General features: G+C 43.1%; 4 protein-coding genes across 9 annotated transcripts; 3 read left to right on the forward strand and 1 right to left on the reverse strand.

The window, feature by feature from the left end:
- The first annotated feature begins 3295 nt into the window (after positions 1-3295).
- On the forward strand, positions 3296-8576 carry LOC127777237 (subtilisin-like protease SBT5.3). The gene is made up of 8 exons (XM_052303798.1): positions 3296-3584; positions 3691-3956; positions 5488-5596; positions 5897-6532; positions 6637-6882; positions 6978-7092; positions 7172-7385; positions 7890-8576. Exons 1-8 carry the CDS (start codon positions 3355-3357, stop codon positions 8444-8446), a joined length of 2373 nt encoding a protein of 790 aa, XP_052159758.1. The 5' UTR covers positions 3296-3354; the 3' UTR covers positions 8447-8576.
- A 460-nt stretch (positions 8577-9036) lies between these two features.
- Positions 9037-12675, forward strand: LOC127777238 (ADP-ribosylation factor GTPase-activating protein AGD12-like). 5 transcript variants are annotated; one of them, XM_052303803.1, is made up of 9 exons: positions 9037-9268; positions 9554-9617; positions 10439-10523; positions 10600-10675; positions 10901-11064; positions 11396-11525; positions 11622-11738; positions 11813-11908; positions 12040-12675. In XM_052303803.1, exons 2-9 carry the CDS (start codon positions 9602-9604, stop codon positions 12319-12321), a joined length of 966 nt encoding a protein of 321 aa, XP_052159763.1. In that variant the 5' UTR covers positions 9037-9268; positions 9554-9601; the 3' UTR covers positions 12322-12675. The 5 variants fall into 5 exon arrangements, with proteins under 5 accessions (XP_052159763.1, XP_052159762.1, XP_052159761.1 ...); XM_052303802.1 differs by having other exon boundaries at positions 9557-9617; XM_052303801.1 differs by having other exon boundaries at positions 9037-9264.
- Positions 12676-13547: 872 nt separating this feature from the next.
- Positions 13548-17846, forward strand: LOC127776824 (myb family transcription factor PHL7-like). 2 transcript variants are annotated; one of them, XM_052303379.1, is made up of 8 exons: positions 13548-13737; positions 13880-13984; positions 14903-15126; positions 15267-15343; positions 15435-15477; positions 15563-15620; positions 16703-16772; positions 17223-17846. In XM_052303379.1, exons 3-8 carry the CDS (start codon positions 14913-14915, stop codon positions 17748-17750), a joined length of 990 nt encoding a protein of 329 aa, XP_052159339.1. In that variant the 5' UTR covers positions 13548-13737; positions 13880-13984; positions 14903-14912; the 3' UTR covers positions 17751-17846. The 2 variants fall into 2 exon arrangements, with proteins under 2 accessions (XP_052159339.1, XP_052159338.1); XM_052303378.1 differs by lacking the exon at positions 13880-13984 and having other exon boundaries at positions 13549-13737.
- A 152-nt stretch (positions 17847-17998) lies between these two features.
- On the reverse strand, positions 17999-20718 carry LOC127776825 (probable calcium-binding protein CML21). Its single transcript, XM_052303380.1, has 5 exons — positions 20523-20718; positions 19646-19895; positions 19062-19261; positions 18636-18810; positions 17999-18421 (listed from the first exon to the last, which is right to left on the reverse strand). The coding sequence occupies exons 2-5, from the start codon at positions 19839-19841 to the stop codon at positions 18318-18320; spliced, it is 675 nt and encodes a 224-aa protein (XP_052159340.1). The 5' UTR covers positions 19842-19895; positions 20523-20718; the 3' UTR covers positions 17999-18317.
- Between the last annotated feature and the right edge of the window lie 151 nt (positions 20719-20869).

Below are 20869 nucleotides of genomic sequence, written 5' to 3' on the forward strand. Positions count from 1 at the left end.
GGCCGTCAAGGTGAATATGAGGCACCACCCAATGATGACGGGGAGAAGATTAATAAGGCCACAACACTCAAGGACGTGGTCGGCGGTGTCGCGGAGGTGCTCCCGGCAAACAAGCTGGCCACCAGGGAGGACGTCAATAAGGTGGCGGTCGCCGTTGCGCAGAACGACAGGAGGCATGCCAGTGGCAGCAGGGAGCTAACACGATCCATTCAATCCCGATCCGAGTCGATCAACAATCCAATCCCGCACCGTGCAGATGTGTTTTTCTTTTCCGCGGGGAAAGCGATCACCGATGGTAGGGACAAAGTGCGTGCGAGAACGCATTCTACAAAGTCCAGGTCAGTCCGGAGCAGGCCAGGAGTCCAGGTTTATTCACAAAGACCCATTCTACAGCCAGGAGTCCATGTCCTTCCACGCCTTTTCCTACTCTGCTTTTTTTTTTCTTTCGTTGAAACCTTTCGCTATATATTTCTAGTCGTTCCTAGTATCCACACGCATAAAACTGTATAGATTTCTCTCGCAAGGCAAAAGGCAAAATCTTTATATTTACCTTAAAAATAGAAAAACAGAACACATTTTTTTAATTCTAATTTACAGCAGCACTGTATTTAGTCATGTCCTATTAGAGAAAAAAAATTGAATTTAACGGAAAGAAGGTCGGGAAAAAAAAGAGAACAGGGACCAAACAACTGAAGATTTCGTTTGATTGCCTATTCCTTTGCATTGAGAACGGCAGATACTACTCAATTTTGAAAACTTTTACGTGGGTCCCACGGGCATACATTGAACTGAGATTATACTACTCCTACTTTGCTTTTCTGCTGCACGCGTCGACCCTTTCTGCTGCATGCGTCGAAGCCGAGACAACGGCGCGTTTCCTCTCGGTTTCTCTCCTCTCCTCGCTCGTCTTCTCGGTTTCCTTCTATCCTTCTCCTCGCGCTCCTCTCAACCGGCGACGCTCTCCCTCTCCGGCACTCCACCTCCCTCTCCCCTATCACGTCTCTTCTCAACAACGAGAGTGAGCGCCGCCTTTCCCGTTTCTTCTCCCACCCACCATGGATCCGGCGGATCAGGCGGCGGCGGCGGCTTCTCCCTTAGATCCGGCGGCGGCAGCGACGACGTTGGTGGCACCCACTGGCGGATCCGGCCGAGGGGATCTGCCTGACGCCACCGACGTCCCCTCGGCCCGATCCGCCGTTGTTGTTGGTTGTGTATTTGTTGTTTGTATATGTGATGATGATGTCATTGCTACGATTGATTTTTGGGTTTTTATGTGATGATGGTGTTGTTGCTCCCGCTCGCCCCTCCATCTCCTCTCATCATCTTTTGATGATTTTGTGATGATTTCGATTTGGGTTTGGATTGAGATTGAGATTTTGTTTTTGGTTGGATTGGGATGATGTGGGATATCCGTTTCACTTGCGCGAGCGCCATGGCACGGACGGCGATGGACGAAATCGGATTGTGACGACCGGAAAAATCCAAATATTTATATTAGTTATAGATAAATGCTTAAATCCCATGCAAATAACGGGTACGACTGCATCTAAGCGTTAAAAAAAAATGTCCCAGATCAATCGATCGCTTGCTGACGTGGAAGGTAGAAAAAATTGTCCCTAGAACGGCTCGGATTGGTCAGACACACACCCAATAATTACATATTTGCATACGTATATAGCTGCATAATTAATTACATAGTTACATTGAGAAGAAAAACTTAAGTAGTTGGAGGGGGAAACTTTTATCTGTTAGGGGAGATTGGTTTTGATAAATTTTGTTTTATCAAGCTTAACTATGTTTATCATATTTTTTTAAGATCCCAAAAAATAGATTATTGTAGATCATGTTTGTTCTGGCAAGGTGAGGACCATAAAAAGAAATATAGACTAACTAGATGGGACATTATCTGTCAGCCAAAAGATCAGGGTGGTCTTGGTATTCATAATTTGGGAATTCAAAACCAATGTTTACTAAGTAAATGGTTATTGAAGTTAATAAATGAGCAGGGTGTCTGGAGGACCTTTTGAAAAGAAAATGCGTTAATAGTAAATTAATAACTCAAGTTGAGAAGAAACATATGATTTCCATTTTTTGTCAGATCTGATGAAAGTTAAGAGTAACTTTCTAAAAATGGGTTCCTGGATAAGTAATAATGGTGAACAAGTTAGGTTATGGGAGGATAAGTGGTTAGGAAATTTTTCCTTTAAGGATAGATAACAAGTTAGGAAATTTTTGTATGCTATAGTGAGAAGGAGAAATGATACATTTGCGAATGTTATGAGATCTGTTCCACTTAATGTGTCTTTTAGGAGATCATTAGTTGGTCAGAACTTAGACAAATGGCATAGCTTGTGTGCTTCAATTGTGCATATTGATCTGACAGAAGAAAGTGATACTTTCAGATGAAACTTTCATCAAAATAGTCAATTCATAGTTCGATCTACTCAAAGGAATTTTTATGTGGTATCTACTTAAAGGAATTGTGTTAACTAAGGATAATTTGGCTAAAAGGAATTGGGATGGTAATTTAAGATGTTGTTTTTATATGAAAAATGAAACCATCAACCATCTATTCTTCAATTGCCATTTTTCGATATTTCTTTGGAGATCCGTTCACATTTCTTTTGGTTCATCCTCCACAAAGTATGTCTCATATGTTCGGTAATTAGCTTGTTGGTGTTGATAAAAAAATTAAGAATCTTATTCTTGTTGGAGCATCCGCTTTATGTTGGGCGCTTTGACTTAGTAGGAATAACATGGTTTTTGGTAAATCACCATCAAAATCTTATTTGAAGGTACTTTTCAGGGCAACGTATTGGCTCTGGTGTTGGGCTCAATTACAAAAGGTATGAAGAAGATATTAACCTAATTAATGATGCATGTCGTAAACTTGAGCCAACGATTATGCAGCTGGAGGTTCTCAAATAGAATTCAATAGTTGTGGGATCTTTATGTTGTGTTGGTGTCTATTAGTTCGTGCTTGTTTAAAATTTTCATTCTGTGGTTCTAGACTCGTTGTGTGAGTTTGCTATTGTGTGAACTATATAATAATTGGTTATAACTCGTTTGAGTAAATGCTGAGATATTTTATTCTATTATCTTAAAAAAAACATAGTTACATGGAGTCAAAGGGTACATTCATGCACAGTGCAGATCGCGGCCATGTGAAGCTTTCTCCATCGCAAAGCCAAAACCGCCTACACAGAGCCAAAGTAAGACACAGTCCAGCCTCTCACCTCGCCACCACCACCTCTCGTCTACTCGTCTCCTCTCCTTTATAGCCCAAAACCACAAGCTGCACCACACTCTACTTCACCCTCTCTTCTCTTCTCCTCTCCCGTGATCTCGATCGCCATGGTGATCACCACGGCGATGTCGGCTCGATCCATGTCCACGCGCCTCGAACTCCTCGTCGTCTTCGTCTTCATCGTTGCTCCCGCCCTCGCCGCCACGAAGCCGTCCTACATCGTCTACCTCGGCGGCCGCCACTCCCATGGCGACGACGGCGGCGTCATCTCGCTGGAGGAGGCGCACCGCACGGCCGCGGAGTCGCACTACGACCTCCTCGGCTCCGTCCTCGGAGAGTAAGTGCAACCTCTCCCAACTCCATTGATCTCCAGATTCGCTCTTTTGCATGATTTCTTGAGACACATTTGGTCGAACGACACGCGCGCGTGCGCAAAAATGCAGCAGGGAGAAGGCACGCGACGCCATCTTCTACTCGTACACGAAGAACATCAACGGCTTTGCGGCGAGGCTGGAGGCGGAGGAGGCGGCGGCGGTGGCGGAGCGGCCCGGCGTGGTGTCGGTGTTCCCGGACAGGGGGCGGCGGATGCACACCACGCGGTCGTGGCAGTTCTTGGGCCTCGAGAGGCCCGACGGCAGCGTCCCGCCGTGGTCGCCATGGGAGGCCGCCAGGTACGGCCAGCACATCATCATCGGCAACCTCGACTCAGGTAAACTATACACTGATCAAACATCCGGTGGCTGCTACACATCGGACGTTCGATATTTAGCAAAAGATCGGACGTTGTTCATCCACATATCTAATGCATGCAAAAAAAAACCATCGTAGTTAAGCTACTATGCTGCAAGCCTATAACCTTCTCTAGTGCATGCATACATGTAGTCTCTCTCTTTTATCTTCTCTACCAATAAATCTTTAAACTATTTTTCCTTCTAAATTACTTAACCGATCTACCATCCGATTTCACCATTGTGTTCGTTACAATTAAATCTTTACAATAAGATATCACTTGGCTATATTTCTGATAAAATTTGTAAATATGATTATATTACTAATTGAAACATTTATATATTATACATGAAACAACGAGTTATAATTATTGAAACATTAGAAAATATTCACTACAACATCCCATGCAAAACGTGCAACATTTATAAATGAATTAGTGAAACATTAGAAAATACTTACTAAAACATCCAATAGTACCACATGCAACATTCATGAATAAACTAGTAAAACATCAGAAAAAATATTTATTGAAACATCAAAATAACGCCATGCAACATTTTATATGTGTTTTTAGAAAAATCAACCTTTTGTTGCACCATAAAATTATTTTATCACTTGTACCGATAACTCAACCCACTTTAAAAAATGTTTCAGAGCGATGTAACTTATAAAAATTACTAAATGCAACAATAACCACCGTCACATTAAACATTAGGTCCCAACTACTGAAACATAAAAAAAATGATGCAATATATTAGCAAATATTGATTTGTTAGAATTTTATATCATTCTTGAAACGTTAACTTGCAATTTTTGAAAGCTAAAAAAATTATTTATTGAAACATATAAATAGATCACGTGCAATAATAACTATATAAAAATTACTGGCTACAACAATAACCACCATTACAGGAAACATTAGGTCCTACCTAGGGAAACATAAAAATATATATGATGCAAAATATTTGCAAATACTTTATTTTGTTAAAATTTTATATCCCTCCTGAAGCGTCAAGTTGTATTTTTTTTTGAAACACAAAATATATTTACTAAAGCATATAAAAAGACCACATGCTACATTACATCTGAATTAGTGAAACATGAGTAAATACTTATTGAAACATTAGAATAATATTATGTGATAAAAATCATCGGATTATTATCATGTGAGATCTTTGTTATAAAAACAAAGAGTTAATTATAACAAATCAAATGGTATAATTAGTTCATAATTCTGATAAATAGTTTAATAGAAAAGATCATTTAAATTTTGAATCCATGTGACTTGCATGCACGCTCCATTGGCTGCATGCACTTGTAATGCACCTGCGCTACTACTACTCCGTTGGGTTGAGGTGTCCGATTTTTCCTGCTTCCTCGGACGTATGATGATAAGCATTTTCGAAAACATCCTTAAGTGCATTTGATTTTCGAAGGGGAAAGTTACATATACTGTGTAACATGGTCATTTTTTAAATCTAATTTCGTCTGATTTTGTGTTTGACATTCAGGCGTGTGGCCTGAATCGCTGAGCTTTAATGACCGTGAGCTTGGTCCGATCCCAAATTATTGGAAAGGAGCTTGCCGGAATGAACACGACAAAACGTTTAAGTGCAACAGGTAATTTTATGTTACAAATCTACTCCCAAGTATGAATTTTCTTTATATTTCTTTCAATTTTGGTAAAAAAATATTCAAAAATGTAACTGTCACAATAAATTTAGTGGATTTTTTCTTCAAGAAAAAAGGTTGAATTTCCGAAGTTTTTATTCCTATTTTTCCACCGATGTACACTTTCGGTGGCCAAAAAAACAGAGTAAAAATAATTTTGACAAAATTTAACAAAATGTAGGCATATATGAATTTTCTCCAAAGGATATATATTTGATTCATTTTTCGTGTGCGTGCGTGTGTGTGCAGCAAGCTCATCGGCGCTCGCTACTTCAACAATGGCTACGCGAAGGTGATCGGCGTCCCGCTGAACGACACGCACAAGACGCCGCGGGACGCCAACGGCCACGGCACGCACACGCTGGCCACCGCCGGCGGGTCGGCTGTGCGCGGCGCCGAGGCGTTCGGCCTCGGCGGCGGCACGGCGAGGGGCGGGTCGCCGCGGGCGCGCGTGGCGGCGTACCGCGTCTGCTACCCTCCCTTCAACGGCAGCGACGCGTGCTACGACTCCGACATCCTCGCCGCCTTCGAGGCCGCCATCGCCGACGGCGTGCACGTCATCTCCGCCTCCGTCGGCGCCGACCCCAACGACTACCTCGAGGACGCCATCGCCATCGGCGCCCTCCACGCCGTCAAGGCCGGCATCACCGTCGTCTGCTCCGCCAGCAACTTCGGCCCCGACCCTGGCACCGTCACCAACGTCGCGCCATGGATCCTCACCGTCGCCGCGAGCACCATGGACAGGGCATTCCCGGCGCACCTCGTCTTCAACCGCAACCGGGTGGAAGGCCAGAGCCTCTCCCCGACATGGCTGCGCGGGAAGACCTTCTACACCATGATCAGCGCCGCCAACGCCGCCGTTCCCGGCTACCCGCCCGCCGACGCGTAAGCAAAACACACACACACACACCGATCAACTCTCGCCGCCGCCGCCGCCGACGCCGGCGTCGAACACTAACCATCTCTGTGGATGGATGCCAATGTCACAGCCTGCTCTGCGAGCTGGGAGCACTGGACGGCAAGAAGGTGATGGGGAAGATCGTGGTGTGCATGCGAGGAGGCAACCCGAGGGTGGAGAAGGGCGAGGAGGTCAGCCGCGCCGGCGGCGCCGCGATGATCCTCGTCAACGACGAGGCCTCCGGGAACGACGTCATCGCCGACGCGCACGTCCTCCCGGCGGTGCACATCAACCATGCCGACGGCCACGCGCTCCTGGCCTACATCAACTCCACCAAGTAATCAAACAACACCGTTTCTTTCCAAAGATCAAATTTACGAGTCGAGTTCTTGATTTGTTCGAGCTGAGCGGAAGGTGTTTGTGAAAATGAAGGGGCGCTAAAGCCTTCATCACGAGGGCGAAGACGGTGGTCGGCGTTAAGCCGGCGCCGGTGATGGCGGCCTTCTCGTCGCAGGGGCCGAACACCGTCAACCCTGAGATCCTAAAGGTGAGAAACTTTTCATGGCGAGAACTCGACGTCGCGCCGCGCGCACACGAGGTAAATCTTTTTGTATGCGTGGATGCAGCCTGACGTGACGGCGCCGGGGGTGAGCGTGATCGCGGCGTGGAGCGGCGCGGCGGGGCCGACGGGCTTGCCGTACGACCAGCGGCGGGTGGCGTTCAACGCCCAGAGCGGCACGTCCATGTCGTGCCCGCAAGTGTCCGGCGTTGCCGGCCTGATCAAGACGCTCCATCCGGACTGGAGCCCCGCCGCCATCAAGTCCGCCATCATGACCACCGGTGAGAAATTCTCTCCTCACGACGCCGCGTCGCCGGAGACGACGAACGCATCATTATTTATTAGAGATTTGCTCCGATCCAACAAAAAATACCTCAAGGTACCGGTACCTCACGGTATCAACTCGTTTCTGACCATTAGATCTAACAATGTCCATCCTGCCTATCTAGATTCAACGATCGAAAACGATTTGGTATCGCGAGGTACTGATATGACCGGACTAAATCTCTACTCCCTCCGTCCCAAAATAAGTGCAACCATAGTTTTCCGTGCCTAACTTTAACCATTCGTCTTATTTGAAATTTTTTTGAAAAATATTAAAAACATAAGTCACGAGTAAAGTACTATTCATGTTTTATCATCTTATAACAACAAAAATGCTAATTATAAAAAAATTTCAAATAAGACGGATGATCAAAGTTGGACGTGGAAACTTATGGCTGCACTTATTTTGGGACGGAGGAAATATTTATTAAGCTAGCTGACGAGCCGTTTGTCATGGGCAGCGACGGAGCTGGGCAACGACATGAGGCCGATCATGAACTCGTCGATGTCGCCGGCGACGCCGTTCAGCTGCGGCGCCGGGCACGTGTTCCCGCACCGCGCGATGGACCCGGGCCTGGTGTACGACCTGACCGTCGACGACCACCTGAGCTTCCTCTGCACCATCGGCTACAACGCGACGGCGCTGGCGCTCTTCAACGGCGCGCCGTTCCGGTGCCCCGACGACCCGCTCGACCCGCTCGACTTCAACTACCCGTCCATCACCGCGTTCGACCTGGCGCCGGCGGGCCCGCCGGCGACGGCGCGGCGGAGGGTGAGGAACGTCGGCCCGCCGGCGACGTACACGGCCGCCGTCGTGAGGGAGCCCGAGGGGGTGCAGGTGACGGTGACGCCGACGACGCTGACGTTCGAGAGCACCGGCGAGGTGAGGACGTTCTGGGTGAAGTTCGCCGTGAGGGACCCCGCGCCGGCGGCGAACTACGCGTTCGGCGCCATCGTCTGGTCGGACGGGAACCACCAGGTGCGGAGCCCCATCGTCGTCAAGACGCAGGAGAGTTGATCATCAGGGGGACGCCATGCCCATGCGCCATGGCTGGAGGCCTGGAGCTTGGATTTATTATTATTTTTTGGTTCTTTTTTCTTTTTTTGGTGTCTCAGATTAGGCTTTAGTTAGCAAGAACACTGAGAGAAGTAGCTAGGAGGTTTTGATTAGGACATAAATTTCAGTCATCGGTTTAATAAACAGCAAATATCAGGTTGAGAATTTTTCATATAGTTATTATATTTGTCTTAGGTTGGTGCTAACATCCAAAATGTTGATTGCTGCTTATAAATAATTTTATTTTATTACACAAAAAATAGGCACAGATACATTCAAGTTTTTCACATAAAAGGACTGCAAACTTTTCTCTTTTTTTTTCAAAAATGTAACTGAAATAGGAGCACATGAACCAAAGTGTATTGTGTATCCGGGAAAAAAAAATGCAATGTCAACCTTTCATCTGATCATTCCCTTAATCCCTTCCCATTTCCATGTTAGCTTGATCAGGAATATTCCAATTCCTACCAGATCTCCTACGTGTACGAGAGCTCCATGTCACTGACAGGTGGGTCCCAGGTCTCCCTCCTACCTATGATTCTCCTAGCTCTGACCAGAAGCAACAGAGCAAAAAGAAAGCTCTAGAGATCCAAGCCAAGAGCCTCGCAAGAATCCAATCCAATCATTTCTCCCTCGCTTGCAGTCTTTGCTGCTTGCTGCAGGAATCGAGACCCCATCTGGCGATCTCTCCTCTTCTTCTCCTAGCGCCGGCGCTTCGGTTCGCCTCCTGATTTCGAAGCTTCTTGGGATTTTTCAAGCTGATTTTCGTTTCGAAGGAGGCAGGTTCTTGATTTCTTCATTTCACTGCGAATCCGCGATGCTAGCTTAGTGGTTTCTGTGAATATCTGTGGTTTGTTCGCTCTCAATCCTTTCTGTTCGGTGGACTGGTCGATCTATTTCTACCCGGTGGAAGAAGATGACTTAGATGAGGGTTGCTCGATCCCCCAAGGGGCAAATTTCTTCTCTCTCTCTCTCTTTTCTCTACTATTACTGCATTGATGCTGTAATTTTGGGAAGAAAGTGATATGCTGTTCTTGACCATTGTCGTTAAAATTTGCCTATTCTTAGCAGCGTTGAGGCGCACCTGGAGGGGAGTGTTTGGTGGCAGCTGCTGAAATGAGTACCAGCAGAGGTAGTGCTGAGCTTGAGACTTTGTCATTTCCTCTTCCGCTTTTTTTTTTCATTTTTATCGCAACGCGTGTGCTCTTGCTACTTGAGCGCGGTTGCATACTTGCATTTGAGGGACATGTGCATTATATATTATGAAAGTATTTCTCGTGATGAACCTAAAACCGTACTAACATTTATCTTATGATGTTAAACTGTATAATTCTAGATGTTTATAGTCAAAGATACAAATGTTTGACTTAGGGAAAAGCTAGTACGACAACTAATTTGAAAAGGAGGGAGTATATATGTGGAGGACATATCTGGTGAAAACGAGCTAAGTGTTGGAAACTTGTGAAAATTATACCTAAAAGTTTTGTAAATTCATGAAAAAATTACTAGAGATAGGTACAGGTATGAAATACATTCTCACTAAATCTCAAATCCAAACTCAACTTTGTTTAAGAGAAATAAAAAAAGACAAATTTGGGGTGAATAGTGTCATGTTACTATTCACCTGAAATTTGTCTTTTTTGTTACTCCTAAATGAAGTTGAGTTTGAACTTGAGATTTGGTGACAATGTATTTTATATTTACACCTCTCTTTAGTATTTTTTTTTATGAATTTACAAAATTTTTATGTATGATTTTCACGAGTCCCCAATACTTGGCTCGTTTTTACCGGATATGTCCTCATATATGTGAGTTAGTAACTGCTGTTCATCAGAAACCCTAAAAAAAAAGAAGAAAATTTTGATTTTGTATCTGGTACTCAAGCCAGCAGTTCTGTTCATATCGATTGTGTTGTGTTGTATGATGGGCTCAAGTTTCAGTGCTTTCGTGCAGATAAGATGAGAAAGCTCAAGGAGCTGCTGCACAAGAGTGAAAACCGAATATGTGCTGACTGCAGCTCACCTGATCCCAAATGGGCGTGAGTGTTTTATCTTCTGTGAGCAACATGGTTTGTTTACTCCTTTTAAATTAACTATGTGTTTTTTCCTATACAGATCAGCTAATATAGGAGTTTTCATATGCCTAAAATGTTCTGGAATTCACAGAAGTCTGGGGACGCATATTTCAAAGGTTTCACTCGCTGCAACTAGAAAAAAAAAGTTATTTGACCTTCTTGATGAATCCATGATATGGTAACAATGATATCCATATTTTAGTAAGATTTAGAACAACCATGGGCTGGTTAGTTTAAACTGCAAAATGATACGAGGAAATGTGTAACATTTTTCAATATTGCTAGAGGCAATACAAGCTTAAATGAATTTTCTGGTTGAAATCAATATCCACTTGACACAGGTTCTATCAGTCACTCTAGATGAGTGGACTGATGATGAGATTAACTCCATGCTAGAAGTCGGTGGAAACTCTTATGCCAATGCAATCTATGAGGCATTTCTTCCAGGAGGCTATCACAAGCCACATCCCGATTCTAGCCAGGAAGAGAGAGCAGATTTCATCAGGTGCATTTATGAAATACACATCAGCCATTTTTGTTGATTGTACCCATGAGTTGCTAGGTTTAGTTTTCAACAACATATATCTATCTAGTCATTCAATTTGAAATGTGCGAAGCTTTTTTTTTTCCTAATCACTTGAAGTAATTTTATCACTCATACTTTTTTTTTATGGTTTATAAAATTTAATTACTGGGGCAAGCCAGTAGTGTTTCCCTTTAAAATAAGTAATTTTATCTGTATAAGGCTGTCTCATACAATTAAATTTAAATAGCTTAAGTTGATGACTTCCATAGCGGAGTAAACATTGAACAAAGTTAGTTTTGTAATATCTCAGGTCAAAGTATGAGTTGCAAGAATTTCTGAAGCCAAGCCTGAGGATAGTTTCTAACAAGAGCTCTTTACAGGCCATGGACTCTAGAAAAGATATTGGCAATGCTTCTAATTCTTACAGCTTCAAGAGTGAGGTAACGCCATCCCATAATTACTAACTTGGTTGCACAACACTCTCAAATACAATATGATTAGCATTTCAAATACATTTTCATCCATGTGTTTTGCAGGCTGGTATGGTTGAGTTCATTGGAATAATAAAGGTTAAAGTGATCAGAGGGACTAAACTAGCTGTGAGAGACATTCTAAGCAGCGACCCTTACGTTGTGCTGACCCTTGGACAACAGGTATGCCTTTCACCAAATGTAGTAATGTCACCTATATTCCTTTCAGGGTTGAAAACTGAATTACTTATGTGCAGAAAGCAAAGACTAAAGTAATCAAAAGCAATCTGAACCCGGTTTGGAACGAGGTGCTTACACTGTCGGTTCCTCAGAAATACGGACCTCTGAAACTTGTAAGTCATCCCCACTCCATATCACCAGCTTCAGAACCATAAAACTTTCAGAAAACTCGCAATTGTTACACCGACAACGGCATATTAATCTCGCCACAATCTTTACGTGCTCTTCCATTGACAATGACCAGCAAGTGTATGATCATGACGTGCTATCGAGGGACGACATCATGGGGGAGGCCGAGGTGGACCTGCAGCCGATGATCACCGCCGCTATGGCGTTCGGTGACCCCGGGCTGCTGTCGGACATGCAGATCGGCCGGTGGCTCATGTCGCGCGACAATGCGCTCGCCAGGGACAGCGCGGTGAGCGTCGTCGGCGGCAGGGTGAAGCAGGAGGTCTCCCTGAGGCTGCAGAATGTGGAGTGCGGAGAGGTGGACCTGGAGCTGGAGTGGATTGCTCTCAACCAGTAGAAACTTCTGGCTACATCAGTGTGATCTTCCTCCTCCTTTTTTTAAAATTATTTTTCGTAACAAAAATTAACACTCTGAGCGTCTGCACCAACTATGAATGCGCAACTAAAATGTTGGCTTTTATCCCGATGTATGTTACTGGATTTTGGTGTAGCCTTTGTGTTACTGAAATTGTTGTAGCCTGGGTGATGGTCTTCCTGGACTGTGGTGTCCAAAATGGCAAAATCCATGCTGAACTTTCTCAACTTGGTTGAATTGTACGTGATTTTGCTTATTGTAACTACAGTTGTTTGGTTTAACGGCACAATCATAGCTTTAAATAGTACAAGATCACAAGTGTGATATTCAGTTTTATGTCGTGGTTTTGTCATGAGTTTACGGCAAAAACGTTGTTAAATATGTGATTCGAATTTTGGGCCCACAGTATATTCGGATTAGTTATCTAATAGGACTCTACTTTATAGGATTAGTTTCCTATTAGGACTCCTAGATTTCTCCTATATATATCCCTTGTAAGCCGCACGGGGAGGGTGCGACAGCCCAATATATCCCCTGTGTTTGTATCCCATTCCTCTACAGTGATCATTGCCGGTCGGCGCCCGTGGTTTTTTTCCGCAAGGGTTTTCCACGTTAAATTCGTGTCTCCGTTGTGCATCTATTTTCATAACAAACGTGGGTGGCAAAGTCAAGCTTGAGCCAATTTTCTACGTGAATCAGGTCCGCAAACATGGCCGTGTTTGGAGAAGCTTTAGCAGTAAAGCTTCTTTCAGAGCCTTACAGCTACTCATATTTTCTAATAAGCCAAAAAAGTTTTAGAGAATAAAAATTATTTTGTAGGTAAAACTTTTATATATTTGTTCGTAGCGACTTGAAAGCTAACTCTAAAAGGATTACGTTGAAAATATCTTAAAATCAAATTTAAAATCGAATTAAAAAATTCAAATTTTGGCTTATTAGGCCAACTGACGAGGCGCTGAAATATCGAGCTCTGCGGACAATCTAGGTTCTTTCATCTTTTTTTTTCTTTTTTTTTAAAAAAAACAAATTCTCACTGACTCTGCTTACCATCTGTTTTTGGGAATCTCTGTCCAAATAAAGGCCTTTGGCTCATCTCTGATGCAATCATACACCGTCCAAAGTAACTCCAGGCCAAGCAGATGACGCCACGTGTCCAACCCCCAATCTGACTGACTCACACGGGTGTTGGCTCTTCACTTGTCCTGAACCCAAAATAACTGACGAATCCAAAGCTGGAAGACACGAAAAAGGAAGGAAAGAAACCTAAGCCCATCGGAAATCTCTCCTCCTCCCAGCAAAGAGGAGGTGGTGGAGATCTCCCAATCCGCGGGAATCACTCGCTGTTCACCCCGATTCGGCCTCCTCTCGAGCGCTGAATCTCGGGAGCTCCTGATCTGGGTGCGTGGTCCTGTCCATTGCCGCTGGGTTCTTGGCGAATTTCGTTGGGGATTCGTTGGTTCTTGGGGTCAGTTTAGGTTCTCCGGGTTATAGACTTTGCTTGCGAATTGCTTCGGGTGAAACTGCTTGCTGGATTTTGTAGGGGAAATCCTTTGTTATTGCTGCAGAAGAGAGCGCCATTTGGGGAAATGCTCGTTACATTTATGTTTACTTCGGCGATTTTTGAGAGGCTCGAGGAAAGCTAGATGTGAGTGTGCAAATAGGGTTGAGTTTCTCATATATCGTGTTGATTGTATTGTGTGATAAGTAGGTTTTGGCAGCTGTTCATTTTTTCCAGGATAGATTCGACTCCAACTCCGCATCTGCTTAATCATTCTTAGGAAAAATGTAATGCTGTTTCTTTGATTTGGAGTGTGTATGGTTATCCCTAGTTTTGTTAGAGAACTTATATTGCCCTTGTTAATACTCTGCTAGTTTGTGTGCTTGGGACGTCCTTATTCCCCACAAATTCTGTTGTCAATTGATGGAGGCATTTGATGTAGTATAAATCTCTGACTAGTGCAAAGAAGCATTGCTTTGAAGTGGCAAAGGTATTACTGTGGACTGTTATTGAATCCCATAAACTTAAGTGGCAACATAATTGTTGAAGCTTTGGTTCTAACAACCACAAGGATAAGTGTTAGGAACATACTAGCATATGGTGTCTTGTTGCACAACTCTCCTGCGTGTTCGAGAAAAAAAAATTATGGTCCTTATGTAAAGAGACAAAATGCAGATATCCTGTTTGGTAGAAGTTTGGCACCATTCCATACAACAGCTGCCACAACTATTTCACCAATATGACTTTATCTCAACCTGCAGGCATACATTCATTTTATATTTTAGTCTGCCATTGCCAGTGCAGAACTATCTTGTTTGTGTGCATTATATGCTGGAGAAAGGCTTCGCCAGTAGTAAAAGTTCATTACACTTACCATTCAAGCACAGACATGGCACATGCTAAGGAAATCGAAAACAGTAGTTCCTATTTTCACTTCATATGGCTCCTTATACCACTTTTTTGTGCTATGGTGGAATATTGTTTTAATGTTTTGTGAAGATGAGTATTTGATCTTCTTACCTTATTTCACAGCATGGTAATTCAGTTTATATATGTCTTGTGCAGAGGATGCCAAATGTATGAACCAAAGCCCTTCTCAAGCATTGTACTAGCTCACAACGATCCAGTTTCCCACAATCAACAAATTGAACGTATTAACAACAATGTAGTATCTAATAGTGGTGGGAACAGCTCAAACAGCAACTTTGCTGCCAGACAGCGCTTACGGTGGACTGATGACCTCCATGATCGTTTTGTGGATGCTGTAACACAGCTTGGTGGACCCGACAGTAAGTTACTATGCCTGCTTAATTACTTTTCTCCTAGTACAAAAAATCCTGTGCTTGCTCTCCATTAAGTTTTTTGTTCACAAACCCTGTGATGCTAAATACATTTATGCTAACGGACTATCTTTCAATTCTTATTTCAGGGGCAACTCCGAAGGGAATTCTTAGAATAATGGGTGTTCAAGGGTTGACCATCTATCATGTCAAAAGCCATCTGCAAGTAATTGAGCTTGAGATTCTCAATACCTGCATATAGTCTATTCTCCAGCTTATGTTCTAGACTTTACTGATTGAATTGCTTGTTTCTTCAGAAATATCGGCTTGCTAAATACATTCCAGATCCCACAGCTGATGGTACGTAATTGCTGTTGTGGAACATAAGAGTTTGATATAGATGTTACAATTTTCAAGTTAAGAAACAAGGATTTAATTTGTGTAGGTGCCAAGTCTGACAAGAAAGATCTAGGAGATTTGCTTGCTGACATTGAAAGCTCCTCGTAAGTTATTTCTCCTTCCTTCAAAAAAAAATGCATGTTGGTATGTATCTGGAGCCTATGTGCTCTTCTAGTAGTTGTGAACTTCCACTATCTTTTCCATTCACTTAGCTGTTTGTGTCCATGGGATTTGATGGGTTCCTCTTAAGAAAAATAAGAAAAATCTAATTCTATTGCCATATTCTACTAGCACAACAGTCTGGTACAATTTGACGTGGAGCCGCTCCACACATACCTATATGGTCATCCTCTGTCGCATAAACTTTTACTTCTCCAACACTGAATTTAAGTATTCATTCACAAACTATTATTATTCTAATTGTGAGTTTAGATCTCCCAGCACCACATAGGTATGTCCAGTAATGGTGAGAAAGCATAGCTATTACCTCCATGAGGAATTAGCCCCATGACACGTGACCATGAGGACTTCCTGGTTCATCTTCCGTTCGCATTCATCACCCTAAATAAATTCTAAGGTTGCCTCATTTTGTACTTCATAGCATTGCATGTACATGCCAACCAATTATTATTTTCTTTTTTCTAATGATAAACCTGTTGTTTATGCTGATAAACTGTTCTGAATTTTCCTTCTTCTGATCATTGTGGTCAAGCAATACAAATGGAAAGCGTCTAGCTCCATAGGTCTGTAGCAATATAGGTTATCCATTTAGGGCATAGAGCATTGAAAATATTTCTGTTGTGCAGAATTTTCAGATAGCAATGCACACTATGTGCATGAGAACTTCTAAAGTTGAAACTAACTGCATCACGTTGCTTGTTTACATGCATATCACAAATAAATTGAACAGCTGAAATGATATGCTGCTGCATTAAAGAAACATAAATACAATATGCACTTTTTCTGTTTTTCGTTATCTTGTTTCCAGGCATCCATTCAATATTGTTCAACAAGTCTGTACTTATTGATGTAGTATTCGAAGTAGAAAGTTCAATTTTGCATTGTCTGGTTTAAATGCATCCATCAGATACTACTTAGCAATTCTTTACTCCTAGAAATCTTGTTTAAGGATCGAGTAGCCAAAGTAGGATGTTGAGTTCTTAACAAAGCATACTTATATATGAAGGGGAATGGAAATAGGGGAGGCTTTAAAGTTGCAGATGGAGGTGCAAAAGCGGCTACATGAACAATTAGAGGCAAGTTGCCTTTCGGGCACCTTCTTTATGTCTGACTTCATGTTTGTACTTCATCTCAATTCTGCATTTCTGCTAATGCTGTCAAATAACACGTGTCCTTTAACATTTTGTTGTTTTCTCTATTGGATCGGATAGTCTAATTTTATTAAATTGCTTACAGACACGCTGCTTCTAACCTCGTACATGGATATTGTTAAAAAATTATATAAGCTCTTTCCTGTAACTAAAAACAATTCTATACAGTGACATCTTCTGTTTATGTTTGACTTCTCAACTGTACTGCTTCAAAATAATGTAACTAGATTTGTTTCATCTATGCATTATTTCAGTCATCAGGTGTTTTCACTGATAGTGCCAAACAAGATTTGATAACGCAGAACATGTCTACAGGTGCTACTCTTTCCAATTCCAGAGAATGTAACTTACTGCTCTTCCAAAACATGTCTACAGGTGCAAAGGCAGCTACAGCTCCGGATAGAAGCCCAAGGAAGGTACCTCCAGAAGATCATTGAGGAGCAGCAGCGGCTCAGTGGTGTGCTGGGTGAATCAGGCAAGTTAGGCGCCCTGGGACCAGCTCCAGGGGAGCCATACCAGGATTCCAACAAAACCGACCCCTCGACCCCGGTACCGACTTCCGAATCCCCAATCCGCGACAAGGCTGGAAGCGGCTTGTTCAAGACCATTTCTTCGCACGACGACTGCCGCGAGCCTTTGACACCGGACTCCAGCTGCCGTGCCGGCTCCCCTTTGGAGAGCCCCCCCAGGGCTAGCAAGAGGATCCGGGTCAGCAGCGACATTGATCATCGTGGGAACAATGAGTTCCCCCCTCCTCTCAAAGTTCCGGAGCCAAGTTCAGGTTCAGATTTCCGACAGGAAAGCTCAGTGTTATTATCATCCAGCGCGGTGCACTTCGATTCTTTGGAGAGCCTGGATGCAGATGAAAATGTCTTCACCAATGGTTCAGGCAGTGATGATTGATTTTTCATCTGTGTAGGGGCAGGGCAGTGATGTTTAGAGGACTTGCTAGTTATCTCTTCAGTAGAGCTGTTGATCTTAGTGAGGCTGTAATGCTGTAAACCCAGCCATGACTGTTAGTTGTTATCTACTGTTCAGTGCATGTTTGTAGCTTATACTTATTCAATCAGAGATGTGCAGTGTGCACATCACTTTACAGTTCATGTAGGTCTGGAAATGTAGTAAGGTGAGAAGAACATAAAGATATGATCTTATTTTCGTTGAGCATGCAACTGAATTATAGCATTTCTCCACATCAAGTCCAGGATATTGGTAAGTACAACCATTAGAATTACTGTACAAGTTCAGATCTATCTGTCATGGAACTCTTTAAATTTGTAAGCATACATGGAGTCTTCAGGCATGTTAAGATATTCTACTAGGATCATGTTGAATCATCCTATAAGATAATACACAATATCAACGATCAACTAATCAACATCATATGCTCCAGTTGTCATTACCACCAAACTTTATAACCTCCTTAGGCTGGCCAGGTCCTAATAATTGAACAACTTATCTTCACGAAATTCATTCATCGTCGTCCTCATTTTCGTCAATCCCAACCCAGCGAGTGAATGCAAACAGAAATTCTTTGAAGGTCACCATTCCATTCTTGTCCCAGTCCATTTCCTCTGGTGCCATGCAAAAAAAGAAAGTGTTACATGTTAGGACTTAATTCTGAAACTGATGGGAATTGTCAATCTAGAAATTTTTAGATTACTATAGAGAAATAAAAAACGTGGGACAAAAATATAATTTATTCATAACATGTACATCTAAGGGCATACAACTAATTGTGTTCGCCCTAAACTCAGAGACCAGAGAGCTGGAGAACAAGCGACTTACCAAATCTTTTCATGGCTATACGCCCAGAAGAGCGTTCCCCTGTTGCAGTCTCATTCATTGATTGAACCATCTCTTCCTTACTGACATATCCATCTTTGTTCTTATCCAAAAAAACAAATGCATCAACCAAGGTCTCAAAAGTTGCCTCAAGATTTCCTAATCCCATCTTAATCTTCTGTGCATTATGTCAAGGAAACAGAGAAGCTCCTGGCAGAAATGAGTTAAGACAGATCTAAAATAGGATACAGGTACAGAAAGTTACTAAGTATCCTATCCATCTAATAAACATTACTCCAATCAGATTTACATCGTAATGAAAGATTGAAGAAAATAGAACAGTAAATAGTAATGTATCATTTTTGCAATACCTAACCTATATGCTAACCCAACATTGCTCTGCAGAAATGCTTATTAAGAAAAGGATACTGCTTCTGACACAGCTGGTTCGTTGAGCAGATAAATGAGGCACAGAAAGACGATGAACTCATTGAACTTCATGCCCATGTCTTCATTTATATCACAAGCTTCAAAGAGGTCATTTATCTCCTCCTCTGTGAATGAAATTTCCAACTTTTGGAAACAATGCTTCAATTCTTGTTTATCTATTTCGCCATTGGAATCTTCATCTGAGGAGCAAAAAAGGTTGTTTTTGATATATGAGTGAGAAGCTGTTTGTTTGCACAAATCAGTAAATATTTGAAAGACGACATAACCATTTATATAATACAACTCATGCTGATAATGTATCATTATTGAAATTCAACAGTCCATGACAAGAACCTTATGAAACAACAACAACAACAACACTACATATTTATTTCTGGTAAGGATTTCATTGTGTACAGGAAAATAGAATATATCGGTCCGACAGTCCCTATGTTTTCCTTTCAAACTATTTCACCATTGTATAGAAGATCTCTACTGAATCTCACTAGCAGTGAGATCTAAAAGTAGGAGATAATCAGGTAATTAGACAATAATTGGCATGCAGACAGCATGACGAATCTCACCGAATTGCTCGAAGATGATCTTGCATTTCCTCAAGCTCTCATCGATTTTTGGAAACTTCATGATGATGCTATCGAACGACTTGAGCGAAGTCCCGTGCGACGCTCTCTGCTGCATGGACTCCACCATCTTCGTCTCGAGCTTCGAGCCGTGAGAGCTCCTCTTCATGGTGTCATGGCGTCCAAGGATGCCACCCATGCTGGCACTTCACTCGGCTGTCCTAGCTGGACAAGCACCAAACAACAGTTGTACCTGAAACAAAATTAACAAATAGTTGTGGCTCATCTCATCTCTCATGCATGGGACAAGTTGGCAAACTGGTTCAGAACAGCATGATAATATAAATTGTGCAAGTTGTAGCAGCAGCCGACACAATCAAGCAATCAGCATGAAGGGCCAGAACCAAACTAAACTACCAACTCATCTAGTCTGATCAAATTCAGAAAAATACGAATTTTACTCTTTTCTTTACACTAGAAGAAGACACGGTGTGATCGCTACCATATACTCGTAACAATCAACTACAGACAGAGAGGGTTCACCATCATGAACAGTGCAAGAACAGTGCAGAAAACAACAAGGAGAGTACATGGAAACAAAGATCAACAAGGAGAGTACATGGAAACAAAGATAAGGTATAAGGAAATCCATCGAATCCCTGTGCGCCATGAAGAAAACCGGAAGCCCCTTTCCTTCAACCTTATCATACACCCAGGCACCCAGCTACTCAGCTCCCCCCACACCACACACATCTCCCAAGAATTAATCCACCAAAAAGAAAACAAGCGGATACGAGGTGAATCGTGACCAAGAACAACAATCCAATCCCACCCACTATCCGCCAAGCGACGGAGAAGAGAAAGATTGCAAGAAAAGAACCTTTATATTTGCTTTGCCTGTGTTTCGCCGTCGCCGGCGGCCCAGATCGGAATCGGCGGCGAAGGAAGGGCAAGGTGGGTGGGTGGTAGCTTCGATCGAGGGCAAAGAGTACCAAATTCTTCTTCCCTCTCGGCTGGCCGCGCTGAAGCCGCACGAGAGAGAGAGAGAGAGAGGGAGGCTTTTGTTGTTGCTTTCGACGAGGCGGCTGATGAGAGCAGCGCAACGGCGGCAGGTGCCGATGCGATGGGGGGGTGTGGAGTCGCTGGCAGGTGGGGCCCAGGTGTCAGGATGACTGTTGACCTCGGCTGGTGGTGGGTCGTTGGTGACTTAACTTACGGGATATGCGG

This window comes from Oryza glaberrima, chromosome 6 (assembly GCF_000147395.1).
Source record: "Oryza glaberrima chromosome 6, OglaRS2, whole genome shotgun sequence".
In the NCBI taxonomy this organism is placed as follows: domain Eukaryota; kingdom Viridiplantae; phylum Streptophyta; class Magnoliopsida; order Poales; family Poaceae; genus Oryza; species Oryza glaberrima.